This window comes from Tyto alba, unplaced genomic scaffold (genome assembly GCF_018691265.1).
Source record: "Tyto alba isolate M040663 unplaced genomic scaffold, T.alba_DEE_v4.0 Super-Scaffold_22, whole genome shotgun sequence".
In the NCBI taxonomy this organism is placed as follows: Eukaryota; Metazoa; Chordata; class Aves; order Strigiformes; family Tytonidae; genus Tyto; species Tyto alba.
Genome location: NW_024881296.1, coordinates 13,106,025 through 13,118,908, shown reverse-complemented (window position 1 = coordinate 13,118,908; position 12,884 = coordinate 13,106,025). Strand labels below are relative to the sequence as shown.

Genomic DNA, 12,884 nt, shown 5'->3' with positions numbered 1-12,884 from the left:
TTTCTAATTTATTTTTCTCCTGGTAGTAGGAATGCCTACAAAATATTGTGCAACAAAATAGTGATTTTTATTGCAGTAGAAATTAAAAGATTGTTACTTGATTGTAATGATCTGTACATAGTGCTTCTCTTAATCTTTGACCAATGCAGCTGTCTAAACTCCCTGAATGCTTATGAGTCCTAAGATAGTGCATAAGCTGTTATTTTTAATAATTCAAACATAGCAACAACTTGATATATCAGCAAAATATATTTTCCACTTGTGGGACTTGAGGGAAAGGAGAAGCTGGTTTGTGCTAGAGGATGCTCCATGGTATTTCTGGTGTTCTGCCCCTACTCCTGATAGTTTTGATGTCACGGCTGAAATCAGTGGGTGAAATTAATCATCCAGAAGTTCTAGACTGACATTTGTGGGCACGTTGGTACTGTCATTTTTGGATGTGACCTTTAGAGAGCGTTCTACCATTCTGAAGTCACCCCTAGAAACTAAAATCCGGGGACAACCGTGTGGTATAAGTAAAGAAGAAAGAGAGGCCATGTCATCAAACAGTTGAGCTGGGAACCTGAGTAAATAATACGCAGCCTTTAGGTTACTGACAACAGCAGAGGAGTTTTCTTTTAATGTCAGCAGAGACAGAGAATTACATTGTGTTTTGGTGGCATCAGTTGGGAGTGCGAGTGAAAAGAGCACACCTAGTACCAACGTGTAGACACTGAGAATCTTGAACAGAAAAATCCTTCATCTGTTCATTTAAACTTGCCCTTTCAGTTCAGAATGGGCCGTGTTAGTTGTCTCTCGGTTAAATTGGAAGGCTGAATTAATCTGTATACTAAGGTTTGAGGCAGCTAAATGGAGGCAGCAGAGGGATGGCCAGGAAGAAGTCTGAGAGGAAGTAATAATTATGCTGTCCATGCAGCCTAGTTAATTGTTGTGTTTGTAATGTAACTCTTCTGCCTTCAGTTTTAACAACAACAACAACAAACAAGTAGTATATACTGTTTTCCCAACTTAATGAATGCCCATAAAGCATGTAAATAATTTTGCATGTTAAGAAATCAAAGTGGAAACTTCCCAGTGTTACCAGAATAATGTAATTATGTTCAGTATTTTCCACAGGAGAGTAAGAGGGGAGGGAAGCCTCAAAATCAATGTCTTGTTTCTACTCATCTGAAGTAAATCTCTTTACTTATGTATTTGAGGTGTAAGATTTGCTCTGTGTGTGGCTTCGCATTTAATGTTTCCTTAATGTCTAAAAAATCTACAGAACTTCAGTGATATTTTCTTAACTCATAAAACTGTAAACTAAGACAGCGTCAGAAAATGGTACTAGAGCCAGGAGGTGCTTTTAACCTTTAGACTGTGATGTTGTAATGTATAGTTCTGGTAGTTATCCTTCTAGCTTTCACTGGATTTTTATTTCCCCTGCCAATTTTTATTTTGGTCTCACTGTGCCCCAGTCAGAAGTATGTTCTTAGAACAGAAATTTCTGCTGACATGTCAACTTCAGACTCTGTTGTAAAGTTATAATTTTATGGCACAACTGCAGGTTCACAGCAAGGTCTTGTTTAAGACATAGTGATGCTTGTTTAAGACAAGGCTCAAGGTAGACAATAAATAGGTTAAGTAGCAGTATTGCACAGCTCTAATTATGATGTTGTCTACAAAATCAAACTTCTCAGGGTTATAGCTATATGGCAAAAATAAGCATGTTTGATATCTTTACAGTTGATCCAAAGTGGCCCCAGAGATCCTGAGGCACATGAGTAAAGGATTGTGAATACAGCTTTAAATGTAACCACATGCAATTTCTTCTTGTGTAACAGTGCATTTTAGACTACTCTTGTTTTTCAGATATCTTTCTTGCCTTGGAATATTTGAAAAATGCTAGTTGTCTAAGAGGAATAAATACAAAGCTCTATTTGTATTTATAACTGATTTTTCTTTTTTTTTTTTTTTTTTTTTTTCCCTAAACAGGAATGAACATCTGCACAGATGCTCTCAGTGCAAGGTTGCTAAATACTGTGGTACATCTTGTCAGGTAAGTTGAAAAATAGCAGCTATAAAGAGTTGAAGAAAACAGGCATTTGAATAATTTATTTACAGGGTCTCCATGCATTTTGCCAGTTGTCATACCTCCACACTGCAATTTCTTATTTGTAGTTATAGACACAGTGTGTAAACATGCTGTCTTATTTTGAGTATTTTTATGGTTACAAATATAAAATTATAATCAGTGCAATAGACAAAACTAAGCTGAAATTTGTGGTGTTTGGCTGTGCTTGGTTAGAGGGGGTGGAATAATTCTTTAGCTTTCCTAGCTGTAGGCTGAAGGCTCCAAGTCAATTTTGCATTAAAACAATTTCTATCTCAAGAGTAATTTTTATCATGGCAAAGTATATATTCCACTTTTTTGAGAGGAAATAAGGGTCAAGAACGTGCACAGAGAAGAAGCAGCCTTGGGCAAAACTGCATCTCTGAGGAGGTTTTCAAGAAGATGGAGCCAGGCTCTTCACTGTGGTGCATGGCAGGAGGGCAAGAGACAACAGGCTTAAATTGAATAGAAGAAAAGTTCACATGGAATATAAGGAAAAGCTGTTTCACGCGGAGGACAGCCAAGAGGTCGAACAGGCTGGCCATGGAGTCATCTGCATGCTTTGCGGGTTTCAGGACCCCACTGGATAAAGCTCTGAGCTGGGTCTGACCCCAGAGCTGACCCTGCTTTGCAACTAGACATCTCCGTAGATGCCTTCCAACCTGAATTATCCTGTGATTCTGTCCTATGAAACAGTTCTTAAAAGTGTTCAGACTTAAAATTTCAGCTTTTGTATTTGGTTTCTGTTGTTACTTAAGCATGTGTGTAGGAGTTGGCAGGACTTGGCACTGAATGGGCATGCAAGGTTAAATGACTGTGTAAGGTCTAGCAGCGGAGGATCAGGCACCTGAGATCTGAACCATGAGGGTCACCTTACAAAACCCTTGAATTTTTAAGTGAATCCTCTTAGCTTTGCATTGTGATTTCTGTTTGGGTTTTTTGTGTTTTGTTTTGTTTTCCCTAAATAGAGAAGAATGAAGAAAATCAACTAATGGTCAAAACAGACTAGTAATGGTACTCTATTAAATGTATATGAATTTAACTTTTCAAGTTAAGTCCTTGACATTCAAATGATCTTTTCACGTGTCATGTGCTTCTATAAACAATTCTGCCTTAGTATAATCTGCAGTGTTCTCAACACGCCAGAAACCCCTCCTTTTGGGGATTAAAACATATGGAGAGGGGAAAGGAGGAAAATAAGTCATTTTGATTCATTGTATGGCAAATGTGTGCAATGTACATTAGGCACTTACTGTAGCGTCAGTAATAATGTCACAGGTAGATTTATTATGGGAGATCATAAAAACAATAGGACTGTGAAGAATATAGAAGACCAGAGTATTTGCAAGGTAAGTTTAAAGCAAGTATCTGACAGGAGAGTCACTGGTAAAGCTTCTATTGGCAAGCCCCTAATATGATATGAGACTGTGCTGGCACTGACCTGCACAAGGAAGTCTGCAATGTTTTATGCAGTACCCTGTTCCAACTTAGGTGTGGTAGCAATGGAGGTAGGAAATGGGGCTTTCTTCTTGGGGTGAACAACTATGTGAATGTGCTTCAAGGATTCACACGGGATAGCCTGAAAGCATCTTGGATATCTTTGGTTTGTGCTTCCAGCTTTAGGGTTTGTGTGCTTTAAGCCATCTGCAGTTGTAAGTATTGATTTCAGTGAGACAGGCTACTGCTGCTCAAAGTAATCCACACTTAAAAGGCTGAGTATTTACTGTTACATGTTAATATCAATAATTAATACTGAATTAGTATTATTACAATATCCTGTGATATGAAGTAGCAATTGAGAATAACTGAAAAAATCCCATTTTTCTCCTCAAAACAGTGAATCTGTTGGGATTAATGGCTCAGGGCAGATGATCCATATATAACTGAGACCAGTCAGATCTGTTTTGCTTTTAAGGAATGTTCTCTGATCCATATTTCTTTTGATAAACTAGCTAAACTAATGTGCAGCTCTGGTTTTATAGCAGCTGTTAGCAAAGCTCTCCTTGTCCAAGCTATAGGCTTCGTACTCTACTTAGTCTCTGTAGCTTTGGTGCAATTCATTAATATGTGCACTTCTAATTGAACTAATTGCTGAACAAAATAAACAGCAGGGTATTAAATGAAATTGCAGTTTTCACATTTAAAAAAGTGAGTATTGGCAGAACAGGACTATTTTAGTGTTATAAATACAGATAACTTTGAAATGCAGGTTGTGCAGTTGGATTTACAATTTACACTTAGCTCCAGAATGATTTGATTATTGATGTGTGTTAAATGAATCCTATAACTCTAAACATTTAGCTTAGTCTTAAAAACTGTCAGTTTTCTCGATTTTTCCAGTTAATATAATAAGTGAAAACAGAATTAATGTAAAAATCTGACTTAGAAAAAGAGATTAAATCTGAGTAGCTGAACTATGGTTAGGGTAAGGGACAGCAGAGGATTTCTATGTTAGGATGTACCAAAATGAGACATTTCTAAAGCTACAAATACCTTGTAAAAATCTTCATTTGATTTAAAATATCAGGTGGTTAAGAAAAACTGCCTTTGGGCTAACCTATAGGAGAAGAAATAGTCTTTTGAAAGATGTTTCCCTTTTTGGAACTTACTGTGAGCACTGCTATCCTTTAAGGAGATATGTGGGCAGAGCCAGGAGTCCTGAACAAAACTATATGGGAATTAGAATTTCCAGTTTGTAGAAATCTCCGTTATGTCAGTACCGAAAACTTCAAGTGAATTGTGCCAAATTTCAGAATTTCCCAATACTTCTGTTTTTTCAGGCCAGTTGAAGCAGTTTGCTTTAACTTTTACCAATTTAATTTACTTTAAAAAATATTAGATATGTGGGACTAGAAGCTATCACAAGAGGTCCTTTGGGCTGACCTTTTTCAACTGAATTCTGATTTCAGGATCAAGTATATGTAGACCTTTTGCTTTTAAACAATGTTGTTTGGTTTGGTTTGGTTTGTTTTTTCAGTTGGACCTCACTGACTTTTGCCCCTCTGTGACACTTCTCTGATGTATCCCCTTCCTCACTTGTTGATGCCGGATTCCCTGCAGCCGCCTTCTAGCAATGTTATGTTGGCTGGGTGTCTCTCCAAATGTAGAGTTACCACGTCTGCTTCTCCATGTAATCACTGCTGTGATCTCCTCTAGCAATGTTTATTAATTTGGTGCATACCATAGATTGGGGAGCAGTGATATAGATAATAATCTCTGAGAAATGAGAGAGTCATTTTAAGCAGAATTCAGAATGTGCCATTATCAAACATTATAGAAATGGCTTAATTAAAAAAAAAAAAAAAGGCATTCTGTAAAAATTTGAATAGTCCTTTCGAAATTACAAATTATGTCTTGTTAATAAGTAACCAGTGAAGCCCAGTGATGCAAGTGATGCATTGGTGCTTGTGTGGTGTTGGTTTGGGGGGGGCAGACTCTCAGTCCGCCACCAGTAAGCAGCTATATGCTCCACTGTCTTCTAAACCATGTGGCTGCTGACCCTTTTCACTTGGGTAAAGCCCGAGGAATTGCACTTGGGATGCATTGAGCTTAAATGAGAGAGAATGATTTGCAAGGCGATAAAAGGATGGGTGTTCTTTGTGAGTACTAAGCATAGTGAAGCCCGGAGGAGGAGGAGGACTGTGTACTGCCCAGCACTGTTTGCTTGTTTTTCTTTGCCTCTTTTTGATAGTGTGTTCATTTCTAATGGGAAAAAAAAAAATGTGTTGCAAAATTGGAGGACCTTCCCAGATGGGGAAGGAGAAGGGTCATACCAACAGGCCATACCTCTGCACTGTAGTATTTATACTCCTGCTTGATATGGAATATAAAAACCTTGACTGAAAGCCAGGATACACAGAGTTACGGAAACCTCTCATGGAGGACTGTCAGACTAGTATAAGCCCACCAATAAGTATTGTCAGAGACTGATTTTAAAAGCAGGTCTCTCCAGGATCACAAATCTATATGGCTTTATATTGTTTTGTAATTTGTATCCTTGTTGTACTGGTAGTGAGAAGAAATACTGTTGAATTTCAATATACTTAATGCATTTGGAGATTTACCCCTCCTCCCCGGTCAGTTGGGAGGAAGTGAGTGGCAGTCCCTCTTCCAGTGCTCCTTCTGCAGAGGAGTCACAGTGATTCCTCTCTGGCATCGGTTTTAGCCGAAGCGCTGCTCTCTAGAAGATGTGTGTTTGAACTGTTCTTCTCATGTGGGAACACATCTCAAAGAAACGTGGCATATGATGCAATTTGGGACTGCATATTTCATCTCATTAGGGCTTTATTGGTTGGGTAAGCTATTAATCATTTTGATGTCACCTCTAGCATGTTTAAAATTCTGTGCAACATTTAGGTAGGGAAAAAATTGACATAGAAAGGCTTGCTCCAAAGAACAATTTTATTTTAAGTGGGATAAAAATGCCAGTATAATTATATTACACAGAATGATGTCTGGACATTTACAAGCATGACCTTGTTTCTTCTAGACAAGAATAATTCTATTCAGCACCAGATACTTAACTTTTATTTGTCAGACAGCATGTGACACTAACTGTATTTGGATCAATGCCTTCTTGGTGTCATTTTTTCCCCTTGTGGGGTTATGGGTAAAGGAAATGAAATCACAAATCTCCCACTGTCATGGTTTAACTCTATCCAGCAACTGAGTACCACACAGCCGCTCAATCACTCCTTCCCCTGCTCCCAGTGGGATGGGGAGGAGAATTGAAAAAAAAAACCAAAACACCTCGTGGGTTGAGATAAGAACAGTTTAATACCTAAAATAAAACAAGAAAAATAATCAAAAAAATATTATCACCGTAACAGTAATGAAAAGGAACGTAACAAAAAGAGAGAGCAATGAAACCCAAGGAAGGACGAAGGGATGCACAGTGCAGGTGCTCCGCGCCCGATGCCCGAGCAGCGACCTGCCCCTCCCGGCCAGCTCCCCCCAGTTTCCACACTGAGCGTGCCGGCCTACGGTACGGAACAGCCCTTGGGCTGCTGTGGGGCAGCTCTCCTGGCCCTGCGCCCTCCCGGCTTCTCGCACACCTGCCTGCTCACTGGCAGAGTATGGGAAACTGAAAAGTCCTCAACTTATCCCAAGTGCTGCTCAGCAACAACTAAAGCATCAGTGTGGTATCAGTGCTCTTCTCACACTGAATCCAAACCACAGCACTGTGCCAGCTGCTAGGGAGAAAATTAGCTCCATCCCAGCTGAAACCAGGACACCCCTGTATCTGAAAGAAATTAAAAGTCCAGTTTATTTATTATGTGTAAGCCAAAGGGGATAAAAATCCTGTATGAAATAGAATAAATAGTACTGGTGCTGAAACCTAGTTACCTGAAACAATTCCTCCACTTAAATGGAGCGTAAGAAAAAATTGTCTGGTAGCCTTTGTAATCTTTATAATTAGCATGTCAGCATCTACAGGTGTCATGTGCACTTGCACATATCACTGCCATCCCCTCTTTATCATTTTCCGTGTGACAGTTACCTAACAGAAGTTAGTTTTTTTCCATTTTTTTTTTTTTTTTGTTCCCCATATTACATATCTGTGAGAAAATGTCACCTCCAGAAGCCTTTGGTTATTCTGAGTTCTTGTCATTGTAACAATTTTTTGTTGTGCCCTGTTATTCAATTTGCTTTTTAAAAGTATTTGAAACAGCTGGATGGCTTCAAACATATACTGTGAATATGTAAATAAAATGTGTAAATATGTACTATGTTTATCATATGGGCTTGGAGTTTTTGTAAATTTATAAACAGAATTTTCAGAAAAAAAAAAAAAAAAGTTGGTCAGAAATTTGCTGTCTCTTCTAACATGAACATGTTTCTTTAGCTGAAGATTCATTCTTGTTGCTCCTCCACACTGATCTGAGGGGGACAAGGAAGGGGAAAAAATAATTACATATTTCAATACATATCACCTTTCTTTCACCTTGTCATCGTGTCTCTTTGTCTGTTACTCTAATAGAAGTGGTTCATGAAACAAAAATTGCAGGTTCAGGTAGTACATGCAACTAAAATATTTTTGGTTCTGTCTTCTATTTCGGTAAATTTTGGTTACAGCAACCATTCCTGGTCTGAACTGTGAAAATATCATCACCAATCCTCCCAGCCATGGGCATTAATGCCTTATCAGCTCAGGGATATTTGGGGACAGTTTTTGCAGCATGCAGAAGATGACTTGCTTTAGAGCAGCTGCATTTTGGTGGAGTGGATAGACGCTGAAGGCCTCCATCATCGTGACTGCTGAGTGAACACTTGCCTGGAGTGTTGTGTATGCTGGTGGAATTAAGATAGTAGAGGAAATTTTAGCATCCCTTCTAGTCCTCTCCAATCTTGTGAAGTATGCAGCTCCATCTCATCTTGCTACAATGAAATGAGAATTAGAGCCTATTTATTTATCTACTAAAAGATTTGGCTAGCTGGAATGGTGATATCAATTTGAAGTAAGCTGATGATGCTATTTATAGCATGTTGCATAAAGGCAAAGACAATTATTTGTACAGCAGGAACATGGGACAAAAAATGAAGGTATTTCTTCTAGGTTTCTGTGCAGTTTTCACTCTATCTTTACATGTTCCTTTTGTGCATTAAAGGTGTCACATACAATGTTTGAAAATGTGTGGTATGAATGAAGTTGTCAGACAGTAGTATGAAGCAGACTGAGGTAAGCTTTGTCTTGGCAAGGAACTGGACTGGGAACTTGACCATAACAGTTTTTTGTTTGTATTTCTCTTCACTTTTCTGAAAGGTAAAGTTAAATTCTGGAGTGGCATAATGGCGATATTGTTGTGTCCTTAACCTGCACTGCTGTAGCTCCAGTGTCCACAGTATCAGTTACACAGTTAATTACGTCAGAGGAGGGGAAAGTCACTGCGGGGTTGGTTTGAGTGGGTAGCCCAGTCCATTCCTTTCCACGACACTCATGTTATAGCTGCAGTCTTCGACTGTACCAGTAAAGCACGTGTGCTGCTGTTTCTTTGACTGTCGGCATCCAAGGTTGCTTGTGTTGGCGGCTGCCAGAGTCAGTGGCCATCGGTACCCGAGGAGTGTCCCCTTCCTGGTCCTCTGGAGCTGACCTGGGGCTCTGCAGCCGTTCTTCCCAGCCTGGCTCAATGGCTGTGATGCTGTTGTGGTTCTGGATCCCCAGGTCCAGCCCATGGCGAGGCTGAGCGTGTTTGTTTGTGTGCATATATAAATATTAATAAGTATATAAAGGTATATGTCTATATAAATATATATAATAAAAGATACATGTTATGTAAAATAACGTGCAGTTTTTTCTCTGTCCCTTTTTGAAAACTCGTAATAGAAAGAAGCTTGGCTGGACCACAAGCAGGAATGCAAGTGTCTTAAGAGCATCAAGCCTCATTTTCCTCCAGACTCTGTCAGACTTGCTGGCAGGATTGTTTTTAAACTAGTAAGTGACATTCTTTTAGATTTATTCAGTGTAGCAGATTCACATAAGTACTTTTTCACTCTACATTTTTAATGTAATTAAGAGCTAGAAAGCTGAAGTGACTGGGATTGCTGAACAAAATTGGACTGCATATTGCATTACAAGATTACTGATTAATTTGCAGAAATGCTGAAAGGATCAAGAGAAACTAAAATGGACATAATTAAGCTCAGGGGACCTGTTTATCGACTTTCTTCTTATGACTGTGTGGTAGCATTCTAAACTTATTTCTGCCTAGCCAGGAAGGCACAGAGGGAAGTTGTTTTTTGTCTGATGCTACTGAAGTTATCGGTGCTTTTCCATTAACTTCAATGGGAACCTCATTCAGCCTTATTTGTATGAGTGGTAAGGACAGAAACACTGTTATCTAGCCCTTCCTTTAGAGGGCTCAATGCCATGCTTTCTAAGTACTCTTGGAAGTCGTGGGTGTTTGACATTCCCATGGTTCGATTAATTTATGTGGACTAAATTTTCTGTTAGGTTAAGTAGCTTTTGACTACGTGGTAGAGTAAATTAAAAAAGATTTGCCCATTTTTTTGCTGACCCTGACATGATGCTGTTTGTCTCGGATAAAAATGTGTGCATTTGTTGTGGCCTGAGGTGATAAAATATGATTTAATATCTTCATTTATACATTGTTGGGATGAGTGTGTGCATAATTGTTTTTAAAGGGCAAATATATACCTAGCTATACTGTGCATTAATTATAGTCTTAATTATAATATGAAATATGAGACTCCTAACCTCATAAATTGCTTTCAATTATAGTGTGGAAGACCTAAGTAAATTACTAAGGGTAAGCTGCCAAAGCAAAAAAAAAAAAAAAAAAAAATAGTAGGAAGTGTTACAACACCAAGAATGATTTAATATTTTTATGATAGTTTATAGAAAGTATGGAATGACCAGATTTATGTTGGTGCTGTTAGCCTTACCTAATTATCTTACAGGCATATCATGTTGAATAATCAATCTTGTAGAGTTGTTTTCAAGATAAACATGCTATGTAAGTGTTAATTACCTGTTTTTTTCTGTACAGCTTAGACAATCAGTATGCCTTTCGGAGACACTCTACTCTTTTTCTGATCTTCAGTCAAGTAAGTAATTGCCAACTGTATTGCAGGAGATGCTTCCAAGTTCTGCTTTAAAGAATGGCCATCTGATTTTCTTGCAGCTTGCCTTCTGAAGGTCTGCTCTGTAGAATAACAGCATCAAAGACAAAACCTGCTAAAACCTCTGTGGGGAACAGTTCTGTCAAAGATTAAGGAAAAAACATGGGTCTTTTTCAAGCAAAACTTCTACCCGTTTTTTTGGCTTTAATATTTTTTCTCATTTTACAGTGTACATCCTGCCTGTTCAGTTTTTAATTTACCCGATATCTGCTTTACAACATACAGAGCCAATATTTTTATATACATATACAAAAATACATGTATTTTTACACTGATGGTTTGCTTCTTTAATATTTATGTGCTATTGCATAAAGCTTCTTTCTTTTATATGACTATTAAATGGAGAAAAAAAGATACAGTTGCACAGATATTATTTTTGTAGTTTCACAAGTTTCAGCTGCTTGGTTAGGAAAGAATAGTTATTACAATCTCTCAGCAGAGCTAATGTTGAAATAGAAAATGTTTTTTTCCAGATTTTGCAGTAGCTTAAAGGTTAGAGACTTATAAGGGAAGAAATACATTCTTAGTTCATTCTTTCATCTTGCTTAATGAGATTTTTTAGAGAGTAATGTGAATATTTTGATTACCTCAACATTTTTTGAGTGTTATTCAGCGCTTTGGCTATAAACCAGCTTGTTCTATTGATATAGTTAGGTAGAAATAAAAAACACGTAACAAAAAAAATTACAATAACTAGTATTATGTTTTACTTCTGTACATCCTGACGTTCTGCTGTCTTCTCCCAAACTGCAAGGGCAAAAGACCTTAATAAGGCAACAAATATAAAGGGATTGAGGGAATGCATTTCAGTAATTTAAAACATCAGGATTTTTGACTGTGGATATTCTAAAATTGTGTAACAAAGTTTTATGGGAAATTAGATGAGTATCTAAATTAAGAACAGCATTTCCTGATGCTTCAGATGAAGTTAAAATGATGAAGTCTATGGACTTCTGTGCTTCATGGCACTTCTGGGATCCAGGGAAAAGAATTCTTTATGGTGCACTATTGTACTAATGGCACAGTGGCACAGGAGGAACTGGGGGAAGGGAAGAAACTTCCCTTTAAAAATTAAATACTGATCCCTTGTCCAGCAATTTTCTCTAGTGTAGGCAGAGATTATTGCGTAACTGATGATTCCATACAAACTGAGGTTTCTCAGTACCCTCAGGAGATGACCTCAGCTTCCCTTAACTTGAGTGGACACAAGGAGAACAGTATGATAAGTTGTCTGGAGAGAAGCTTGGTATTGAACAGGCCTGAGCTGCAGTGGATAAATGGTACAAAAATCTGTAAAATGGCCAGCAGGTTCTACTAAAACTTTAATTCTGAAGGAAATGCTGATATGGTCTGTAATACAGATGGGATGACTGTCCTCTCACTGATACCAAAACAGCTGGTCCATAGCAAGTTAGTTTAGGAGGCGGCAGCTGAGAGATCCACATCTACTGTTTCATCTGTATTTACTAAGAGCTTTAATAACAATTTCTGTGTAATCTTCTTGACTCCAAAGTGCAAGGAGTTCAGGGCTCGTAGACATTAACAGAAGTTGATGCTTTACAGGATACAGTACAAAGGCTTATGATGCTTGCATAATCTTATATAAAAGTTTTAGCCAAGTCTTTCCTGTTGCTGTTTTCACAGCTTCCTTGCTAGAATCAATAGACAGTCTCTATGGTTTTGCAGTTAGAATAGTCCAAAGGAGTATTCTGGGGTGGTGTGACAACCTGTAGTAGCCTTGATGCTTTTTGCTGCCTCTGTAGCCTCAAAAAGCTACTGTTATTTCATAACATTTTTCCTATTTACTGCACACTTTACAGATGGTGTTGGTAAAGATTAACTTTCCTTTGGTATATGGTAGAATCCATAGGAAAGTCAGAAAACCATTTTCATTAGAAGCCTAAGTGTATAGGGGAAAAGGTTCCATTGGAGGGAATCACATGAGCTAGAAATACAGGTTGTGATCTGAAGCAGAAAACTTCTCCAGAAGCATCTGTTACAATAGACAATAGTGTTGAAACACTAATCGGAAATATGACAGGTAAATAGAATTCTAATTGATACTTTTTAATCTTTTTGTCTCTTAGTTGTTTTCTTTTTTTCCCTGGAAGTCCAAAACATTTGACAATTGTCACTATGCTGTCTCCTTTAC

The 12,884-nt window shown here is 38.1% G+C and overlaps 1 protein-coding gene across 2 annotated transcripts in view; it reads left to right on the top strand.

Annotated features, from left to right (window-relative positions):
- SMYD3 (SET and MYND domain containing 3) overlaps nucleotides 1-12,884 on the top strand; it is a 419,867-nt gene that overhangs the window by 48,300 nt on the left and 358,683 nt on the right. For both annotated transcript variants that reach the window (XM_042796047.1, XM_032989436.2), the window contains exons 2-4: nucleotides 1,975-2,038; nucleotides 9,417-9,524; nucleotides 10,600-10,657. In XM_042796047.1, the coding sequence (XP_042651981.1) occupies nucleotides 1,975-2,038; nucleotides 9,417-9,524; nucleotides 10,600-10,657 (230 nt within the window). The remainder of the gene's footprint in view (nucleotides 1-1,974; nucleotides 2,039-9,416; nucleotides 9,525-10,599; nucleotides 10,658-12,884) is intronic.